This window comes from Rhinatrema bivittatum, chromosome 14 (assembly GCF_901001135.1).
Source record: "Rhinatrema bivittatum chromosome 14, aRhiBiv1.1, whole genome shotgun sequence".
NCBI lineage: Eukaryota > Metazoa > Chordata > Amphibia > Gymnophiona > Rhinatrematidae > Rhinatrema > Rhinatrema bivittatum.
In genome coordinates this window covers 60,717,778-60,740,483 of record NC_042628.1, presented here as the reverse complement: position 1 = coordinate 60,740,483, position 22,706 = coordinate 60,717,778, and the positions used below count along the sequence as shown (strand labels likewise).

Sequence of the window (22,706 nt, the reverse complement as noted above, 5' to 3'; positions counted from 1 at the left end):
TTTGATAATTATATATTGTGTGGTTTACCACTGACTCCTTTTGACTAAGTTAGATTACATTTACCCAGTCAGTATTGGGGTAATTGAAACATCAGGATTTGCTAGAGGCAAAGTTCCTGGATGTAATAAATGACTGCTTCATGGAGCAATTGGTTCAGGAAAGAACAAGAGAGGGAGCTATTTTAGATTTAATTCTTAGTGGAACACAGCATTTGGTGGGAGAGGTAACTGTGGTGGGGCCACTTGGCAACAGTATTCATAATATGGTCAAATTTAAACTAACAACTGGAAAGGGGGACAATAAGTAAATCTGCAGCTCTAACACTAAATGTTTAAAAGGGAAACTGATAAAATGAGGAAAATAGTTAGAAAAAAAACTGAAAGGTGCAGCTGCAAAGTTAAGTGTACAACAGGCGTAGACACTGTTTAAAAATACAAACTTAGAAGCACAGTCCATATGTATTGCATGCATTAAGAAAGGTGGAAGGAAGGCAAAACGATTACCATCATGGTTAAAAGGTGAGGTGAAAGGCTATTTTAGTCAAAAATAATCCTTCAATAATTTGAAGAATGATCCATCTGAAGAAAATAGGATAAAACATAAGCATTGTCAAGTTAAGTGTAAAACATAGATAAGACAGGCAAAGAGAGAATTTGAAATGAAATTGGCCATAGAGGCAAAAACTCATAATAAAAACTTTTTAAAATATATCCAAAGCAAGAAACCTGGGAGGGAGTCGGTTGGACCATTAGATGACCAAGGGGTTAAAGGGGCTCTTAGGGAAGATAAGGCCATTGCAAAAAGACTAAATTAATTCCTTGCTTCCGTGTTTACTAATGAGGATGTTGGGGAGATACCAGTTCCAGAGATGGTTTTCAGGGGTGATGAGTCAGACGAACTGAACAAAATCACTGTGAACCTGGAAGATGTAGTAGGCCAGATTGACAAACTAAAGAGTAGCAAATCACTTGGACCAGATGGTATGCATCCTAGGGTACTGAAGGAAATCAAAACTGAAATTTCTGATCTATTAGTTAAAATTTGTAACCTATCACTAAAATCATCCATTGTACCTGAAGACTGGAGGGTGGCCAGTGTAACCCCAATATTTAAAAAAGGCTCCAGGGGTGATCCGGGTAACTATAGACAGTGAGCCTGACTTCAGTGCTGAGAAAAATAGTGGAAACTATTCTCAAGATCAAAATTGTAGAGCATATAGAAAGACATGGTTTAATGGAACACAGTCAACATGGATTTACCCAAGGGAAGTCTTGCCTCACAAATATGCTTCATTTTTTGAAGGGGTTAATAAACATGTGGATAAAGGTGAATCGGTAGATGATATATCCAAAGCAATCGGTAGATCTATTAGTTAAAATTTGGATTTTCAGAAGGCGTTTGACAAAGTCCCTCATGAGAGGCTTCTAAGAAAACTAAAAAGTCTCATGGGATAGATAGTTATGTCCTTTCATGGATTACAAACTGGTTAAAAGAAACAGAGAGTAGGATAAACAGGTCAATTTTCCCACTGGAATAGGGTAAACAGTGGAGTGCCTCAGGGATCTGTACTTGGACTGATGCTTTCAATATATTTATAAATGATCTGGAAAGGAATAAGACTGGTGAGGTTATCAAATTTGCGGATGATACAAAATTATTCAGAATAGTTAAATCACAAGCGGATTATGATACATTACAGGAGGACCTTGCAAGACTGGAAGGTTGGGCATCCAAATGGCAGATGAAATATAATGTGGACAAATGCAAGGTGTTGCATATAGGGAAAAATAACCCTTGCTGTAGTTACACGATGTTAGGTTCCATATTAGGAGCTACCACCCAGGAAAAAGATCTAGGCATCGTAGTGGATAATACTTTAAAATCGTCTGCTCAGTGTGCTGCAGCAGTCAAAAAAGCAAACAGAATGTTAGGAATTATTAGAAAGGGAATGGATAATAAAACAGAAAATGTCATAATGCTTCTCTATCTAGGGAGAAGGAATAACCTAGTGGTTAGAGCAGTGGACTATGAACCAGGAGACCAGGGTTTGAGTCCCACTGTCACTCCTTGTGACCTTGGGCAAGTCACTTTACTCTCCATTGCCTCAGGTACAAAACATAGATTGTAAGCCCTCTGGGGATAGATAACTACCTGAATGTAAACTGATGTGATGTCTCAGAAAAAAAAAAAATCTATCACTCCATGGTGAGACCACACCTTGAATTCTGTGTATAATTCTGGTTGCTGCATCTCAAAAAAGATATAGTTGCGATGGAGAAGGTACAGAGAAGGGTAACCAAAATGATAAAGAGGATGGAACAGCTTCCCTATGATGAAAGGCTGAAGATGTTGGGGCTGTTCAGCTTGGAGAAGAGACGGCTGAGGGGGGATATGATAGAGGTCTTTAAGATCATGAGAAGTCTTGAACAAGTAGATGTGAATCGGTTATTTACACTTTTGAAAAATAGAAGGACTAGGGGGCATTCCCTCTAGTTAGCAAGTAGCACATTTAAGACTAATCGGAGAAAATTCTTTTTCACTCAACGCACAATAAAGCTCTGGAATTTGTTGCCAGAGGATGTGGTTAGTGCAGTTAGTGTAGCTGGGTTCAAAAAAGGTTTGGATAAGTTCTTGGAGGAGAAGTCCATTAACTGCTATTAATCAAGTTTACTTAAGGAATAGCCACTGCTATTATTTGCATTAGTAGCATGGGATCTTCTTAGTGTTTGGGTAATTGCCAGGTTCTTGTGGCCTGGTTTGGCCTCTTTTGGAAACAGGACACTGGGCTTGATGGACCCTTGGTCTAATCCAGCATGGCAATTTCTTATGTTCTTAAAAGGGCTTGGAAAGGGGACAATACAGTTAAGAATTGCATGAATCCACTCCGACACCCATTTCCAATAGGCTTGAATATGGGGGCAATCCCACCAAAGTGGAAAAACGAGCCTAGACCATCACAGCCTTTCCAATATCTGATACAGAGGGAAAGCTCCTATGCAATTTTTCTGGAGTAAAATGCCAATGAAACAAAACTTTAACCATTTTCAGTAAGATTGGCCGAAATTAACCCCTTCCCAATGACCCTAAATATATTTCTCCAAATTCCCTCAGAGTTCCTCCCCCAGGTCACGTTTCCAAGCTCTAATATGTAGAGGTTTGGACAGAAAGTCCTTATTCAAAAAGGTATATAACTTAGACATTACTTTCATGGTTTTATCTGCGTGTCTACATAGTTTTTCAAAGAAAATAAACTAAATGCTACACGGGAATCTGACAAAAGGTTTCGCAGTTGCAGATAAGAAAAAACTTCCTGCTCAGGAAAATTATATTTAAGTTGCAAAGCTGGGAAATCCATCACACCTTTAGCTCCCCATACATGTTCAAACCTCAGTATACCTCTAGATTTCCAAATAAGAAAAGAGGATGATGGTAAACCTGGAGAAAATGAAGTGTTATGAAATAAAGACTTACTGTAATAAAAGTCCCTGGCACCAGTCAAATTACATTTCCATTGTGCCCAAATGTTCAGGGTATGAATCAAAGAAGTAGGAATCCTAGCCATATGCCACCATTTTTTTGGGGTTGCCAAACTAAGGCCGACAAGGGCATCACCCCCAGGATGGCTTGATCTACCAGTATCCAAGGCTTCAGACTGGCAACCTAATGCCAGTCCATAATCTCCCTTAGATGGGACACTGCATGATACATATTAAATTGGGAACTCCCAATCCACCCTGCAGTTTAGATAGAAAAAGAACTCACTTAGCTATTCTAGGAGGTTTTCCCTTCCAAATAAATTGCATCAGTTGCCTCTGCCATCGGGCCAACATAACTGGTGGAACTTCAAAGGGGATAGTTTGAAACAGATAGCTAAGCCTAGGTAAAATATTAATTTTTACCGCAGCTATTCTGCCCATCCAGGAAATGTGATATCTAGCCCATTCTTCCATATCTTTGTAGGTTTGAGCTAAAAGAGGGGGAATATTCAATTGGAATAGATTGTTATGATTTCCAATGTATACCCCAAAATGATTTTGTTGGAAGCCCACTTAAATGGAAAAGCGTCCTGTAAGGGGTAATATGATACAGACTTTCAGATACTTGAAAGGTTTTAATGATCCAAAGACAACGACAAACCTTTTCTGTTGCAAAAAAATCAGCAGAACCAGGGCTCACGATTTAAAACTCCAGGGAGGAAGACTCAGAACCAATGTCAGGAAGTATTTCTTCACGGAGAGGGTGGTGGATGCCTGGAACGCCCTTCCGGAGGAAGTGGTGAAGACCAAAACTGTAAAGGATTTCAAAGGGGAGTGGGATAAATACTGTGGCTCAATAAAGTCTAGAGGATGTGAAGGAAGAGAAGAGGCATGGGGGTGGCTTGCGGGAATGACGGCTACTACCTGGAGATGAATATCCTTATTCAATAAACATACACACGGTTAATGCGACTCCAACATTGCTCTATGCTTCAACGGCAAGAGGAAACGTGGAAAAAAGGATTTGCATCCACATAAAAGTAGGGGAGTAGCTTGCTTGTTACGGTGGTTACTACCCCAAACCAAAAATGCCTGATACTTCACTTTCAATGAATATCCAGTATACACTCTGCTTCAACGGCAGGGGGAATGAAGAAAAGATGTTTTATATTCAGACATATACCAACAAGGACTGAATTACATAGTCTGGGTAAAACAAATAAGCATGGGTGTAGCTTGCTTGTTACGGCGGTTACTACCCCAAATCAAGCCTGATACTTCACTTAGAATACATATCCAGTGCAGCCCACTGCTACAACAGCAGGGGGAATGAAAGGAGGATTTATATTCAAACAACTAACAAAGATTGAATTCACAGGCTGGATAAACAAGCATGGGAGAAGCTGGCTTATTACAGTGGTTGCTACCCCAAACCAATTAGCTGGATACTTCACTCAGATGCAGCTCCAGCACTGCTATCTACGATGGTGGGGGTGGAAGGGAAATAGAACAAAAAAAGTTATTTAAAGGGACAAGAGTAACAGAAAAGTATGAAAAAAAAAGTGTGAAAGCTTGCTGGGCAGACTGGATGGACCATTTGGTTTTCGTCTGCCGTCATTTCTATGTTTACCTGTGAGACTGGTACTGTGTTGTTCAATATCACTGATTTTTCCCAGTTAATTTTATATCCAGAAACTGAACTAAAAACTGACACAGTTTCCTGGGGAGATGTAGGGGGATCTATCACTGTAAATAAAATATCAGCAAATTAATGATAATTTGGATGAAAAATCCCCAATCTCGATTCTCAAAATCTTAGGGTTATTTCAAATGTGAGTGGCGAATGGCTCTAAGAAAAGTGCAAAAAGGAGTGGAGACAAAGGGCACCCCTGCCTCATTCCACGACAAACCGGGAAGGATGCAGAGTATCCCCCCATTAACCTTTATGTATGCCTTGGGAAAATTATATAATTTATGGACCCATCTAATGAAAAAGACTCCAAATTGCATTTTCTCCAATTTTTGAAAAAAGGAAAGGCCAATGCACTAAATCAAACGCTTTTTCAGTGTCGATGGAAAGAAGTAAAACAGGATCTACTGAGGGCAAGTCCACCGCATGGCGTCCACTGTTTTTTCGAACATTATCAGAAGCTATACAGCCAGGAATCAAACCCACTTGGTCTGGGTGAATAATATAGGAAATAAAACTATTCAGCCGGTCAGCTAAAATCTTAAGCCCAGATTTTCAAAAGGCTACACATGCAAAATCCGGGAGATATGCATGTGGCCGGGCCGTGCGTGCTCCAAGCACATTTTAGAAACAGCCAGGCCACGCGCATATCTCCTGGTACGTGCAGAAGTGCATGGACATCAGAAAGGGGTGGGCCAAGGGGCAGGGCGGGGGCCGACCGGGATAGCGTCATTTTGTGCTGTCCTGGAGAAGCGTGTGCCGGCAGCCAGCTGGTGCGCACAACTTATGTCTGCTCCTTAGAGCATGTAAGTAATAAAACAAAAAAATCTAGGGTTGTTAGGGTGGGTTTAGGGGTCGAGGAGGAGAAGGGAAAAGGTAGGAAGGCTAGGTAGGGGGTTAGGAAAGTTCCCTCCCAGTCCGCTCCTTAATTGCAGCAGATTGGGAGGGAAATGGGAAAGGTGTGTTGTTTTTTAACCTCCCCCCCCCCCCCCCCTGCAAGTGGGAACATCTTTTGTGAGAAGCCTCTAGATGAGCTAATTGTACAAACAAGGCTTTCCTGTCCTTATCCTTTTTAACACAGGAAGCTCTAGCAATCAATTTCCCTCTCAGCACCACCTTTAGGCAGTCTCAAATCACTACAGGAGACATATCATTAATATCTAGCTATTCCTCTATAGCTGCCTGGAATTGCACTGTGAATTCCTCATCTTCTAATAAACTGTCATTTAGCCTCCAAAATAATTGGCCCTTATCGTAGTTAGCAAATTCCATTGACATCCAAATAGGAGCATGGTCAGACCAGGTTTTAGGTTCAATAACCACTGTAGATATATTGTTCACAATCCCTTTGTCAGCCAGGAATAAATCAATTCTGGAATATGATTTGTGAGAACAAGAGAAATAAGTATAATTCCTAGACCTAGGGTAGCGGCATCTCCATATGTCAAGTACACTCATCCTAAACAGGAAAGTCTTCAAGGAACGATGATCCCTCCGTGTGACCAAGCCTGAACCAGGAGAATTGTCTAAAGCTGGGTTAATATTGAGATTAAAATCACCCCTTATAATTAGGTGGTCCTCGGCCTTTACATTCAGAATCTCTCCCAGGTCATTGAAAAATAAACCTTGCCTGGCGTTAGGAGCAAAGAGATTGCCAAGTGTGTATCTCTTGACCCCCACTGGAATCACCAGTATTATATACATCCCATGAGGATCCCTAGAACATAAGAACATGCCATACTGGGTCAGACCAAGGGTCCATCAAGCCCAGCATCCTGTTTCCAACAGTGCCCAATCCAGGCCATAAGAACCTGGCAAGTACCCAAAAACTAAGTCTATTCCATGTTACCGTTGCTAGTAATAGCGGTGGTTATTAATAGCAGGTAATGGACTTCTCCTCCAAGAACGTATCCAATCCTTTTTTAAACACAGATATACTAACTGTACTAACCACATCTTCTGGCAACAAATTCCAGAGTTTAACTGTGCATTGAGTGAAAAAGAATTTACTCTGATTAGTTTTAAATGTGCCACATGCTAACTTCATGGAGTGCCCCCTAGTCTTTCTATACATTCAAAAAGAAAATCCTTTCTAAAAAGAATACCCACCCCCTTATATTTTGCCTCATTGGTACAAGCTGCCCAAAACTGAGATGGAAATACATCAGAGCATAGAAGGTGCTCGTATCTGCTTTTTAGATGAGTTTCTTGCACTAGTGCAATTGATACCTGTAATCTTTGTAAGTCAGAAACCAATAATCGTCTTTTGCAGTAGGTGTTAAACCCTTTAACATTTAAAGATAATATTGTAAAAGAAGCCATAAAGGATTGATCAAGAGAACGAGGCTAGAATGGATAACCACCTCACTTGCCACAGAGAACAACCAGAGCTGATAAATGAAACCATACTATCAACTAATCTCCTGTGAAATTCTAACTCTCGCATAGTAACCCTCCACTGAAGTGCCGTAGAAGAGAACCTTGAGAAAAAAAAATTAAAAGTAGCTATTTCCCCTATCCCCATCAGGACACCACATCTAAATGGCGGATCCATAAACACATTAGGAGGACTAGCCAACGAGGCCCACATACCCCCCTACCCCCTCCAGTGAGCATATCATCAAAAATTGCAAGAGCAATATATAATATCAAGGCAGCACAAACTTGTTAAAGAAAAAAGATAACAGAAAATAAAATATATCTCGGGCAACTTGAATAACTCAGTCAGAAGGGTGACTAGAGACCCAGACAGTTAAATATAACCAAAGAAACTGTCCCAAAAGTCTCAAGCAGCTTCTTTGACACATTAGAACCCTCTGAATTTCTACGCAGCCGACTTCCTCCTTTCCTGACGCATTGCCAGTGAGAGGCATCATCCTTCCGTTGAGCCAAAATCTGAGATCCCTGTCCTTGCTCGAGATCAGTGTAGCCCGGCCTCCAGGAAAACCGTAGATGCTTCTTCAATATTTTTCACGTGAAGCGAAACTCCCTTTATAGAGAACCATAGTCCAAAAGGGTGTAGCCACCGATAACGGACACTGTCCTTCCAGAGTATGTTGGTGATCGTATGCAGCTCCTGCTGCTTACATAGCGCAGTCAGAGAAATATCAGCATAAATCATTTCATCATGACCCTGCCATTTCCAAAATGATTGTTTCCTGGCCAGATTATATATTTTCTCCTTTATAGCATAACTATGAAAACATGTTATTATGTCCCTTGGCCGGTTCACCAACTTCTGGCCAAGGGCCCTATGAGCCCTCTCCACCTTTTTTTTTTTTTTTTTTTTTTTTTTTTTTTAAATTTTATTTTTATTGAATTTTAATGAGATTTACATTATTAACAATGTCATCCAGAAAACAATAGAAATACATTTCAAAATCAATACATCAAGAAGAAATAACCATTTCTTTCTAATATTATAAGAATATAGGGAGAACACAATTATTAAGCAGTTCAAAAGAAATAGTCATAATATTCAGTTACGGCACTGTGACATGTATCAAATTACATTTTGTCCAACACCCTTGAAGTTATTTAGGAGTGAGAATCTAGATATATCCGTAATTGCTCAGGATCCGAAAAAATATATCTGTTATTCTGATAAACCAAAATACATCTTCAAGGGAATCTTAAAAAGAATTTTGCGCCCCTGGATGTTACTTCTCTCTTCATCATCAGAAAAGATTTTCTTTTCCCTTGCATACTCTTGGTGATGTCAGGAAATACCCTCACTTGTTGACATAGAAAAGCGTACTGTGGTTTCGAAAAGATAATCGCAATATGGTATCTCTATCTGTTATTTGTGTAAACGTCACCAAGAGTGTTGCCGTAGACTCTATCTTAGTCTCAAAAGATTTTTCTAAAATGTCTGTTAAATTACCAGAAGAAATTTGTTCAAGATCTTGTTTTTTCTTTTCCTCTCCCTTGGCTGGCAAGTAAAATATTTTGGAAATTGTTGGTATAGTCTCTTCTGTTAATCCTAAAATATTTATCAAATAACTTTTAAGGAGATCTTTAGATGTCATCCACCTGGTCTTAGGAAAATTAAGGAACCTTAAGTTGGTTCTTCTTAATTCATTTTCAATAATCTCCATTCTTTTCATTGCTATATTATCAGATTTTATTAAGTTGCACTGAACTTCTTTAACTTCCTTAATTTCTGTTTCAGCCAATTTCAGAGTAGTTTCCAACGTTAGGATTTTATTTTCCATTCTCTGTACGTTATTGAAATTTTGTTTCACAGCAGTGGTTAAATCATTAATAGCTCTGTTCATATTCACTATTGCCTTCCAAATTTCTTCCAGTGTTATCTTTTCTGGAGTCTCTAATGGCACATTTACGTGTATTCCATTTCCCTTACCTCCTACCTCCAAGGGGCCTGCATCGCCCTCCATGCGCCGTTCTTCCTCATTCTTTCCCTCTGAGCCCTGTTGGTCCGGGCTCTCCAAAGCAGACAGGTAAATACCGTCGCTTCTCAGGGCACCAGAAATTTTTGGAATCGCTTGTTCCCTCAGCGCCAGTATCTGTTGTTTTCTCCCCTCTCCTTCTGGGGGTCTATATGGCAATGCAGGCATAGTTGGCGCTCTGGGGCTGAGGGATGTCTCTTCGGCCTAAGCGTCCGACAGCTGCTCTCCGCCGGGGTTGCTCGCGGCTCCTCCTTCCGGTTTATGATACGTGTCCCCGAAAGCTTCCTCGATTCTCGATTGTCTTAACCCAGTATTAGGAGTGGAGGTAAGGTTTTCACGAATTTTAGCTTTTCTCTTAGTATGCAGCATTTCAAAACCAGAAAATATTTCCAGGAAAACAAGAAAGAGAAAAGCTATTCCAGAAGACACTGAGAGTCGAGTTGCTCGCGTTCACAGTGCGGCAGCCATCTTTGTTCGAGCCCTCTCCACCTTAACACTGACCTGCTGGGACAATTCAGGTTGATCCAGGTTGATCAGCAAGCTCTGGCAGACTTGAAGCACCACTGCCATGCAGTCTTAAAATTCTGGAGTCTCAGCACACCGCAGAATCTCAAATTATTCCGGTGGGAATGATTTTCAAGATCCTCAAGTTTGTTGGTTAGAGAAGCAGCAGATCTGTTTTCTGAATCAGCAAGCTGGCGCCCTAATTGTGATATTTCTTCCTTCATATCACCTAACAGCTCCTTCATTTCCTTCTTATAGTTCCTAATGACGCAAATCACAAAACCAACTGTTGAACTCCACTTTGATAGGTAGATCTGTATTCGACAATGTAGAGGCGCCATCAGGGTCGGGTTCAGAAGTTGCGTCATCATCCAGTGCCATCTTGTCCAAGTTGGTCTCTTGAGTAGAGTCCAGTTTCTGATAAGAAAACTTGCAAAAATCAACCGATTTTCATTTTACTGATATCGGAAAGCAGGCACAAAGTAAACAGGTAAGTTGGAGAAAAAATGCTCCTTTCGATGCCTGAGATTATCACTGACATTGTTTGCTGGGTAGAGGAGCTATCATTTAGGTGACCGATGGCCTCAATGACTTCATTTCCTCCCCATCCAAACCATTTTTAAATGCAGTTACACTAATAGCTTTCACCACAATCTCTGGCATCAAATTCCAGAGCTTAATTATGTATTGAGTAAAAAAATATTTTATTAGTTTTAAATGTATCACCTAGTAAATTCATTGTGTCCCCCCTGGTCTTTGTACTTTTTGACAGAATAAACAACTGATTAGAATTTACTCATTCCATTCCACTCATTATTTTATAGACCTCTATCCTATCTCCCCTCAGCTGTCTTTTCTCCAAGCTAAAGAGTCCTAACCTCTTTAGCCTTTCCTCATAGGGGACTCATTTCATCCCCTTTATCATTTTGGTTACCCTTCTCTGAACCTTTTCTAATTCTGCTATATGGCTCTTGAGATGTGGTGATCGCAACTGCACACAATACTCAAGATGAGGTTGCATTATGATATTCTGTTTTATTCTCCATTCCTTTCCTAATAATCCCTAGCATTCTATTTGCTTTCTTGGCTGCTGCTGCACACTGAGCAGAAGTTTTCAACGTATTATCAACGATGACGCTTCTCTCCTTTTCCTGAATGGTGACTCCTAATGTGGAACCTTGCATTGTATAGCTATAATTTGGGTTAATCTTCCCTACGTGCATCACTTTGCATTTTTCCACATTAAATTTCATTTGCTATTTGTCTGTCCAGGTCTGTTATGCTGGTGGACCCTTGGACAGAGGTGGGGTTGACACTACCTGTGGGGAGGAGCCCCACAGGTCCCCACCATTGGTAGGTGAGGCTGATGGAAAGCAGAGGCCCTGCTGGAGCTTCTCCACTACCAGCTCACGTTCTCCTTAGGTTGAGCCCTCTGGTGCCGGGGCCGGCTGGACTTATGTGGGGCCTCTGTGGAGATGGATGTCCCAGTGGAAGAAGAGACACCATGGCACAAGCCGAGGTCAGGAACAGGCAGTGAAGGTCGAGGTTAAGATCCAGGCATGGGTTGAGACAGGGGGCAAAGCTCGTGGTCAAGTCCAGGCAAGGGTCGAGGCAGGTGGCATAGGTCAAGGTCCAATCCGAAGTCAAATCCAAAATCAGTCCGAGGAACCAAGGATGAAGACGAGGAACACATAAGGAACTCAGGAATGGCAATCCACTTCTCAGGAGCAAGGAGACCTATTGCCAAGGCAAAAGCTGAAAGCATGGTCCAGCTAGAGGGCTAGAGCGATGATGTCATCGAGGAGGGCTGCAGAGCGTTTCCATCCGCAGCCCCTTTAAATCTTGAGGACAGGCACACGCATAGGGATTCCTGATGCAGGAGCGGAAATCGGGGGCGTCCTCTCGCAGTGGAGAGGGAGTGCGGCTATGCTGGCAGCGTTCAGAACAGCATGGGGACAATGGCGACAGTGGCACCCTGAGCGCAGCAGCACTCAGGGCCATGAGGATTTGAGGCTACGTCGGCGATGGCTCCCTGCTGCTACAAGGGAGCCCGGGGCTGTCTTCACTGTGGCATCAGCTGAGTGAGGCCGACCTCGGAGCTCCACAGCTGGCAAATGTAACAATCTTATACTTTCCACTGTGATACAGGTGTCCCTCAAGGCTCAGCCTTTTCAGCATCATTATTTCATATATACATGCTCCCTCTATGTAAATTACTGATGAATCTAGGAATAACTTTCTTCTTGAATGCTGACGACAAACAGTTTTACATTCCACTCTCCAAATAAATTGAAAATACAGCTTCGATACGCTACCTTTATGAAAGCAATACAGCTTTGATACTCTACCTTTATGAAAGCAATACAACAAGAACTTTCGCAAATTAAACCAACATTAAACCCTAAAAAGACTGAACTCATTTGGCTGAGTAGAAACTCATCGATACTTAAACCGCCTGTACTTAACCTCGTAATTTTCAAATTAATCCCTCAAACCAAGTACAGGATTTAGGTATACAGCTAGATGAGAACCTTACAATAAAAATGCACATCAGTAAATTAATCAAGACAGGTTATGCCAAGTTGCAAATACTACATCGCCTGAAACCATTATTAACTTTCGAGGACTTCCATACTGTATTGCAAACTATAATATTATCAAACCTAGACTACTGTAACTCCTTACTACTTGGTCTTCCAGCATGTCACTTAAAACCACTACAAATATTATAAAATGCTGCAGCAAGACTCTTATTAGGATCTAGGAAATATGATCACATTATACCCTCGCTGATGTCACTGCATTGGTTACCAGTACAAGCCAGAATCTACTATAAAGTATTAACAATAATATTCAACATCATTCATTCCAATAACACAGGCTTGTTAGGAGTGACACTACAACCTTACAATCCTCAACAAACACTAAGGCCTGGATTTTCTAACGTCGCACGGTTTTCTGGATCGCGTGGTAACGGGGGGCAAAGCAGGGGGGGGGGCCTGAGAAAGCCGGCAGCGATGCACCACCGTGGTGTTATCACTGCCAGCTTTCGCACCCTATTAGTGCCACCGTGAAAAGTGGTGCTATTGGGCGCGCTACTGGCGGAGATAACAGGTCTTACCTTATCGCCGCCAGCAAAGTTTCTGCCACGTCCACCCTGACACTGCCTCGACGACTCCTCTTCTGGTTCCGACTCTGCCCCGACTCCATCTAGCTATTGCAGGCAAAAAGTCCCTTTTCGCGTGCGATATCGATAGAAAATGACTCCCTAAGATCTCAAAAGACAGGACTATTATCTATTCCCACAATACAGAGCATACATCTGACGCAAATAAGAGCTCGAGTGTTTTCCATAGGAGGTCCAAAGCTCTGGAATTCTCTACATCAGATACTACGCATTTTATCAAATAGAAAAAGATTTATGTTACAGAAGGGGAGCACTGGGAGAGTGATCCCAACTTGAGGGGATTGTGTGCCCTTGGACCTCGGCATGACCCCAGAGGACTCCAAGGCAGCACCAAGGGTTGGCGAGGCATATCCCAGCATGGGTGGAGACGGACGGACTGACCCTCTTCCGGACCTACAAGCTTTTGGGCCAACACCTAATGTTAGATAATGAACAGTCTTCTGACCGTTCCCAGCCCTTTTGGACCTGCCACAAGGAATGACAAGAAACAGCAGGCCAGACTACGGATGAGGGCAGATGAAGGCTCTGGAACATAAAGACTCTAGACGTAGACAAGGAACTTGGAAGACTCTGGATGGAGGCAAGGAACTTCGAAGACTCAGGATCAAGGTTCAGCAACAAAGTCAAGTACTGGGTTGAGGCTGCCACGCAGCGCGCCCTATACAGCCCACCATAAATGGGCGGACCCAATGGGCTGGTCACAGACCACGCTAGAATGCGAAGCAGGCTCTAGACGAGGTGTGGAATAGATGAAGCTGGAACATGGCGAAGATTCGGTAGAAGCCTGTACCAAGACGCGCTCTACACAGCCCATGCTAGGCTGGTCACGGACCACGCTGGAATGGCACAGGTTCAGTCAGAGTCTTAGGCATGGATGGAGCAGCCCCAAGAACATCCAAGGGCTGGAACGAGAGTCAAGACGGAGGACCAAGACAGAACTTGGCTTCAAACAGGAAACAGGACCAAGACACGGGACTTGGCTTCAGGCAAGGATGACCCTCTGGAGACTTGAGCTGCGGACGAGAAGACAGGCAATGTACCATGAGCACACCAGGAAAGGGTGGCATCGAGGAACATGGGGTTCTGGAAGCAGAGGCGAAGACAAGACATCAGGAACCAAGGACATTGGACAACAGGAACATGGAAACATATCAAGACGAGACATGGAGCTCCAATGAAGAATGAAGGCCTGCAGGAGCGCTGGAAGGCAAGACATCCAGGAGCAAGTAACTCCAATGCATGCAAAGCAGAACTGAAAGAGAAGTCCTTTTATAAAGCAGGAAGCAGGCAACTCCTTGGGAGGAGTTTAGATGGGCCACACCCGGCTGGCCCTATAACTAAAGAGAAGAGCTGCGGGCTGACCCCTTAGGAAGAAGGGGCGAGGCCAAAACCAGAAAGTCAAGGATGAAGCAGAGCAGACCTCAGGTAGGCCCAGATAACAATGGCAGCCTCCCAGGCTATGGAGCAAAACTGGGATAGACTGTCCAGGCAAGGCCCCAGCTTCGGTGCAGCTTCCAGAGAAAAGGTGAGAGGCCTTCCATGGCACAGCTAAGGGAGGAATCATAACAATTTAAACATGAGCTAAAAACATGGCTATTCAAAAACGCACATAAACAAACCTAAAAACATCAGAATATACTGAGCCACAAAGACAAGAAAGACAAAAGATAATTATAGAATCATGAAGAATAAATCAAAAGAGAGAATTTAAGATTCTCAAGACCACCCTCTGACTAAATGGGAAAACCATCATTTCATTTTAATTTTCCATACTCTTTGCCTTAAGTACTAGATCAATTATTAATTCGTACTAGATCATTTCACTTGATAGATGTTAATGCCTGTCTATGAATACCACCTTTGTAACCAATCATTGCTTGTTGAGTTATGTTACTTTGTAAACCGTTGTGATCTATACATGGAACGACAGTATATAAAATGTCTAAATAAGTTAACTAAATAACTAACTAACTAACTAACATATGTCTTTACCACAGATAGTCAATGAAGTCCAAACAGTTGGGGTAATATGTTCCTTAACCCCAGAACCAGCAGGGCTGTCCTGCAACAACTGAGTTCATTTTTTCAGTTTTTGCTGGAAACCCCTTTAGCAGATCAAATTGACTGACAAAAGGATCAGTTCTAAAAAAGAAATAGTTTGCCTATAGATAGATGCAATATGATTCTCCATCCTGAGTGAGGAGCCAAAGAAAACTTGCAAATTCTTAACACAATCATTAGGGGTTAAATTTACCCTCTTCAGAATAAGGATTGATTCCACCCTTCCCATGACCCATTCCTGACCCAAAATACTTGAGTCTTAAGTGGACTGAAAAATAATTTATTTGCCAGTAATCATGGTCTAATCTCCTCTAATCCCTGATTTGTAATTTATTTTGGCTGAGGTATCCTGTGGAATCATCAATTGAAGTAAAACTGGAAATCCTCACCTCCCTTTGCCTAGCACATTTCCACTCAGCCATTGATTCAATACCTTGACATCCTCTTGCTGTTCCAGTGGACTAGTGACTTGCCGAGCAGCTCCGTTCACTAGTCCCAGATTTTTGCAGTCCTCTGGAGTTGCCTGGAACCAGCCCTGGTTTGCTAACATGAATCCTACCAATCCCAGGGCCCTTATCCAAATGATTCTCTTTGAAAGAGGTTCCAGAAACTCACAGAAGCTCCCCTGGGTGCATTGAGTCCTCTCTACAAAGGAAAAGCCATGTCTGCAGCAAATCTGCAGGGCAGTGAATGTGAGGAAAGCTACCACAGTTATCCTGGAATCTGCTTTGGGTTGCTGGTGATCAGCTACAGATGTTCCCAATAGATCTGCTGGAAACTACCTATCAGATTATTCCAATGGAGCTGGCAAAAATGTGCCTATCCTGTCATATTCAAAGTAGGCTGAAATTTGCCAAATTGAGGTTTGACTTTGAACTGTGTGCATGTCGCTGGAGTAGGGTTGCTAACTGGCTCCAGATTTTCAGGACAGATTGATCCAGTCCTGGTTTTACAGCATTGCATGCTGGGATTTATTATAAGTACCTGGATGTAGGTTAGTAAAAACAGGACTGGATCAACCTGTTCTTAAAATCTGGAACCAGTTGGCAACTCTACTCTGGGGGAAAGGAAAAAGCTGCCCCTGGCTTTGACAGATTGCATGCTCTCCATCTCTTGCAGTGCAGGATATTTTTGTGAACGAGAACTCCCGGAGCTCCTTTCAGTGTACTGTCAAGTTTCCCCTCCCCAAAGACGTCACCGTGGTATGGAAGTTTGCAAATAATGTAGGTTGATTATTTGGAAATTGGTTTGTAGCAACTTTGGCTCCCTGCTGGCTCTTTTCCTAAATCTGTCTTCTACTCTCGTGCTCTCTGTGCTGCCAAACAGGGGACCTGGGTTCCATCCCTGGCTCTGGCTCCTACCCTATAGAAGATCTAACTTCCATTCCCAGTTGAACTTTGGTCCCTGGGGTTAACCATGACTGAGAACTCCTGATGGAGCAGTCACCCACAGCTCCCTCACATTTGATTTGAGTGCTTATTATTTTAATATACTGCTCTTCAAGAAACTATCAGAGCAGAGGGAGAGCCAGGCTCTTACACAGACACCTAGTGGTCATCTAAATAGCTCTGGAAGTAGCTCCAAGGCAGCTGCAATCTACTTTCCCAGCCACAAAAGGGCACTGCAGAGCTTGAGTAGGGAGATTATACAAGGTGTTTTACTGATTAGAAACAGATGGGGAAGGAATAAGGAGAGAGTCTGTGAACAATGATTATCTGATGAGAGCCAGAAGGGAAAGAATATGGAAAGAGGTTGCAGAGAGAGGCTATGATGAGAGCTGAATGGGAAGGGGAAGAGTCTTGCATTGTCAGATTAGCAAGAAAGGTAAGCGATGCTCCTTGTCCTCTCTGCTTGCAGCTCAGGACCCGGGATCTGTCCTATTTCACACATCTGCATACAGGAGAAGACCTCGCCGTAATCATCAAACCCACCAGGCCGTACCACCAAGGGACCTATAGCTGCCAGATTCAGGAGGAAGAAGACATTTTAGCCAGGAATTATTTTTACATTAATGGTACCTATTAATTCCCACTTACTGCCTGAATACTAATGGAGCAGAGGAAGAGAAGGCAGCTCTCCTTTAGCCCTATATGTACTCGTTCCAGCTAGGGTTGCCACCTGATCCAGGTCAAGCCCAACAAGCCAATCCAGGTCAAGCCTGACAGGCCGATCCAGGCCATGCTTTACTCCACTGTATTTATGTACATAGCTCGAGTTTCTCTATGAAGAGCAGGAATTACAAGTCCATAGATATAATGGTGCAAAACCAGGCCTGGATCAGCCTGTCAGAGCTGACCTGGGTCAGATGGCCACCCTAAAATTCCAGGCTGCCAGAAAGGGCAGTTCTCCTTTATGCATGACCCAGTGACTGCAGTCTGAGTAGCAGCAGCTCCTCTCCCAGCGTAATGAGCTGCCATCTCATGCTCCTTTTCTGATTCTGACCTTCTCTAGTCACGGCTTCCAATACTGCTGCCACCGTGAAGCTACAGGAATTGTTCTATGGCGTGCTGGATGCCGACGAGGATGGGATCATTCTGTCCCAGCGCATCATCTCCATCTCCTTCCATGAGCTCCTGCAGCAGCCCGGCTTCCTCAGCAGGACTGGCGTGCTTCTGATCATTGTGGCTGTCGCCCTGCTCACCATGATAGCTACGCTGCTAATTGGGTGCGTGAACGCCCATCTGGAAGATGGGAGAGGAAGGGGGAAGGAGATTTAACCCCCGTTTCTGAACCAGTGGACACACCTCTATCAGGGCCATGATGTGAGAGCCGAGGGATAAAGGAGGAATGAGATGGAGTTGGCAGACTGCTTCAGTCCTGTTTTTCCTCTCATTGCATTATGGGACTTGCAGTTCCTGCTTAGAGAAACCGGGGTAAAGGCAGGCCTAGCTCAGTCTGTTCCTCTTAGCCCTGCTATGTTTGATATCTTTAGCAGAGGGAAGCAACAGCGAGATCTCTATGATCACATGCCCAGAGCCTCCCTGCCATTGCTGAAGACAAGACTCCAGGATAGGCAGCTTGGGGCTAGAGTTGCCAACTAGCCAGTACATGGCCGGCCAGGCAGGCTTCTTTTTAAGGGACGTCAATAATCGGGCAGGACTAGAAAACCAACCAATGTAAGTGCCGGTATTCTGCCAACCGCCAGTCTCCAGACAGGTTGAAGATGCCCTCCTTCCTTCCACGAAACCCTCTGTGTCCCGCAAACCTTTTCTTCAAGCACTCCAAGATCCGATCTTGGCAGTGTGGAATATGTTGTCAAGGTGCACGGGCTGGGGACAGAGGCAGCACGCGGTCTGCTCCCAGGTCCTGTAGTGGCTCCATCCCTTCCTGGCTTCAATATGGGAGGAAGCGGAGTCTCCAATCCGTGGGCCTAGGAGCACAGCCAGCACTGATTCAGTCTCCAGTAGGTGAGCCTTCCTAAGACCGTCCTCAGCTCAAAGAAGTAAAAGTCCACGAGACAGGGATGGTTGGTGATAGAGGAAGAGTTGAGGTTGGCGAAGGAGTGGGGGCAGGTGGCTGCTTTTTCCCCAAGCTGGTAATCCTGTTTTGGGGGCGAGGGGAGGGGAATAAGCAGACCCTCCCCAAGGATGCTTTACTGAAAAACATATCTTCTTTCTGTTTCAGAATGGCATATCGCTATGCAACAGATACAGAAGAGAGAACCTCACCAAAACAGTGACAAATTCAAAATATCTATTTCTGCCTTCCTCTCTCGCCATCTCTTTCTGTCTTTTTCATTTCACCCTGCTCCTCTACCCTTCAGTGACAGAGGCTGGATTGTATCACCTCATGGGTACTGGTGGTGCTGTCGTCTACCCCGCTTTCAGTGAGGACCCTCCTACCCCCGGGCTTCTAAATGCCACTTGGACCTGCATTCCCTCTCTTTTTTGGGGCTTCATGATTCTCGGCAGATCTGACAGTGGCAACGATTTGTGGCAGGGGCCTCCTGGAGATGGCTCGCAGACCGTGGCTCCTGATGGCGGCAGTGGCAGGGGCTGTCCTAGGCACAGGCCTATGCAGAAATCCAGGCCTGCCTTCCCTATCATTCCTGTTCAGGTACTGCTTTCAAAAGCCAACGAGAAAACACATCTGTTGCTGTATGATTGGGTGTTAGGGACTGATATGAAGCACTGAAATTTACATATAGACAAAAAAACAGGAGCAAGACAGACAGAGTGTTAGGCCAAGTATCCGTGAAAGACAAAAAGGGAAGGAGAGAAAAAAGAAGCTGAGAGAGGTAAAACAGATACAGGCAGAGGATGCTGCACGGTATTTGATGGCTTCGGGCTGGGGGTGTGGATAGGAGTAAAGAGAGAGGCTGCGCATGCAGTGTCCTGATAACAGCCAGATAGGGAAGGAATGAGGACAGTGGCCAAGAGAGATAGAGGAGAGAGAGGGGAATGGGGACAAGCATAAATGTGGCACTGAGATCCCTTAATGAAGGTGGTATCTGTCTTCTTCAGGCCACTGGGCAGAGGTCAAGCCTGTTTGGACGAATGATTGGACAGGTACTGTTTGACAGCAGAAGTCCAAATGGGATCAGAAGGATCACCAAGTAGCTCCATCTTTTCAGGACAAGCTAATTCAGGCCTGATCTTATCGCACTGCATGCAGGGACTTGTAGTTTTGAAGTACAGGTACTATAAGACCCAGGAGCCAGTAGAGGGGGGTGGAGGGTGATGGTAAGAGATGGGGGTGTATAAAAGCAGTACTGAATCTGCATATTCTGAAGTAAGAGCCATCAGACAACCCTGGGTCTGTCTTTCCCAGTTTCCTCTCTAACAGTGGCATGCAAAAGGAGCTTGGTAAAAGTGTTAGTTCCGTACACTACTTTGGGCAACCTTGAAAAGGCCAGAAAGTTGGTTTAGAAATCTTTTAAAGAAAGATAATGTGTCTATGAGGCACTGTAGCCTCTACAAACAAAGTCCAAACCTACAGGGTACACATGAGGTTAACTGGAAGAAGTTCCCAGCCTCCACCTTAAGGCATCACAGTCCTGTTGGGGAAGCAGTCCCAGGTGTATCCTCTTGCTGCCTGAGTAAAGGGGCAGCCTCAGCCCTCAGTATTCCTTCTGCTCACCCTTAGTAACTTCCTGGCAAGATCCAGCAGCCTGCAATACCCACCGTGAACATCAGGGGGCAGCACAGGATCAGCTTCTCTTCATACGTGGTACTGCTGTAACCCCCAGCAGGCTGCAAATGCTGAGGTGTGCCCACAGGCCAGTGTTTGTGCTTCTCCAGCTGAGAACTAGAAGAAAGGAGCACGCCTCTACCATTCCCACCACTATTGATAGGCAATGGAGATTCTCAAGCTTAAGAGATCGCCACTGCTTGTGCCAGCTGGAAAGCATTTACTTTAAACAGTTTGTGGCTGCAAGCTGGAATCAAACCTTTCTCATCTGCTGCTACCTACCCACCCCTCAGCCCATACCCTGTGCACTCCCCAGAGCCCGGCCCTGGTGCCTTCTTGTTTATCCAACTTCTTCCCCACTTTCTCTGTGCCCTGTCCTCGTCACCTTCCAGTCCCTTCTCTACCAGGCTTTAGCAGACTCTTCCCTATACACTTGCTGTCAGTTTCCACTCCATCCCTCTGGCATAGTTCCTTTCCACTTAACAACTGTCAGCTCACTCAGACAGGGACCTCCCTGTTTGACTTATTTTATGTATTTGATTTGTATTCTGCCTTTCAGACACTTCTAAGCAGATTACATTCAGGCACTGTATATTCAGGTACTTTGAATAAGAATAAAATAAGGATAATAAAATTATGTGAACATCATTGGTGAAAGGGTTAAGCACAGCCTATTGGATATAGTGAGGCCTGACAAAAAAAAAATCTGATGATAACTGTACTACTATATCATAGGCAGCCAATGGAGATTCCCCTGGAGCTGACATTTGCAAACACAAAACCATTCCTATATATTTAGGGGCCCTGCTAACATGATTAGTATAGGCTACACCTGATAAAAGATTAGTCACTGAGGCGCCTGCCTGTCCCTTCCTAAAGCTATAAATGTAAAAGCCAAGGCCTTACCCCATTTCTAGTCCAGGATCCCCCTGTACCCCCACTAAGCCCAGTCTGAACTGGGGCCTGCAGGAACTTACTTGCTCTGCCTCTAGAAAACATTCTGCCTGCTTCAAGTACTGCTCGTTCAGTCCTCATATCACCAACCAGGATAAGGAGACGTTTCCTGCTCTGTACCTTCCAGTCCTATCTAAAGCTGTCACTTGTTCCCTGTAGTACTGTAACCGTCTCTAAAAGTCAGAAAGGAGGCCCAGACAACTGATTCGTAAAGATAGACTTTTATTGCCAGCAAGATGCAGCTAAGACAAGGGCTTAGTACAACTGCATGCCACGCCCCTTCAGGAGCTGGCTCTTATACATTCTACATTTCTTATCTTTTACACATGCGTTCTACAAACTGCTGAACAAGCATTTTCTAGCGTGGTTTTCAAGGAGGTGTAGCTTATAATCAGACTTATTGTTTCGTCATTTAATTGACGTGTTAGACATTTCATAGCGATAATCGTATTAATACAATACAAATTGTTATTTCAAAATGGAAGTGCGTTCCACTGAATGTCAGTACGTAACTACGTAATGCATGCCATTGCGTTTCAAATGTTAGTACATTCAATATGGCTGTGCGTTTCACTGCTGGCGTGGTTAATTAAAGATTTTCAGTTGTCTCATTCATCGGTCATCCATAAAATTGAACTCCTTCATTCCCCCCTTTGATACTTCAACTTCGATAGAAGGCGGAAGTATCACTTTCATCTGTGAGGTAGCTGAAAAGACAAACAATAATTAGTGTCATGTTTACTTGGTGTCGGCCCTAAAATATTTGCTAGGTCGTTGATTTCTTCACCGGTTTGAGACGAGGGGTCCCTATTGGATCACCCCCCCCCTTTGTAGCCGGACTTAACCCTAGCAAACATGGTGGCCTTACATGTTAGTTGCATTAAAGGTTAGTGTCATAGTATACAGAGGATTCATCTTCTGAGTCCGACGAATCATAGGAAGGAAATGATGAGATTGAGGCATACTGGTTCAGCATCATGATTTGGGCTGCTGCTCGTCGATCAGCAATCTTCTCCATCATGGTTGACAGGCTCCTGAGTAAGAGAGGGAAGCACAAGGGAAGGAGAGCACAAGAAAGTAGGAAAAATAATAAAGGAAATAAAAGTTCCTTGAGTCCAGGAATAGATGAGAGCCAGGAAGGCAGTGAGGCTGTCCAGTCAAGAGCTCCGGACCAAGTCTGCACAGGAACATGAGCTAGTCGCACCATGCGATCTGTAATTTCCTCGATAACCTTGCTCTTATCATCAATCTGTAAACAACAATTAGAGAGGTTAAATTTCCCACACACACCACC

General features: G+C 43.7%; 1 protein-coding gene across 3 annotated transcripts in view; it reads left to right on the top strand.

Moving 5' to 3' along the window:
• SPACA6 (sperm acrosome associated 6) overlaps positions 1 to 21,578 on the top strand; it is a 132,443-nt gene extending 110,865 nt beyond the window's left edge. Inside the window, exons 6-9 of one of the 3 annotated variants that reach the window (XM_029577352.1) lie at positions 16,448 to 16,530; positions 17,186 to 17,342; positions 17,780 to 17,993; positions 18,953 to 19,158. In XM_029577352.1, the coding sequence (XP_029433212.1) occupies positions 16,448 to 16,530; positions 17,186 to 17,342; positions 17,780 to 17,993; positions 18,953 to 19,007 (509 nt within the window). In that variant the 3' untranslated portion in view covers positions 19,008 to 19,158. Of the gene's footprint in view, positions 1 to 16,447; positions 16,552 to 17,185; positions 17,343 to 17,779; positions 17,994 to 18,952 lie in introns of all 3 variants that reach the window. The other 2 variants (XM_029577351.1, XM_029577354.1) reach the window with 2 other exon arrangements.
• The last annotated feature ends 1,128 nt before the right edge of the window (positions 21,579 to 22,706 follow it).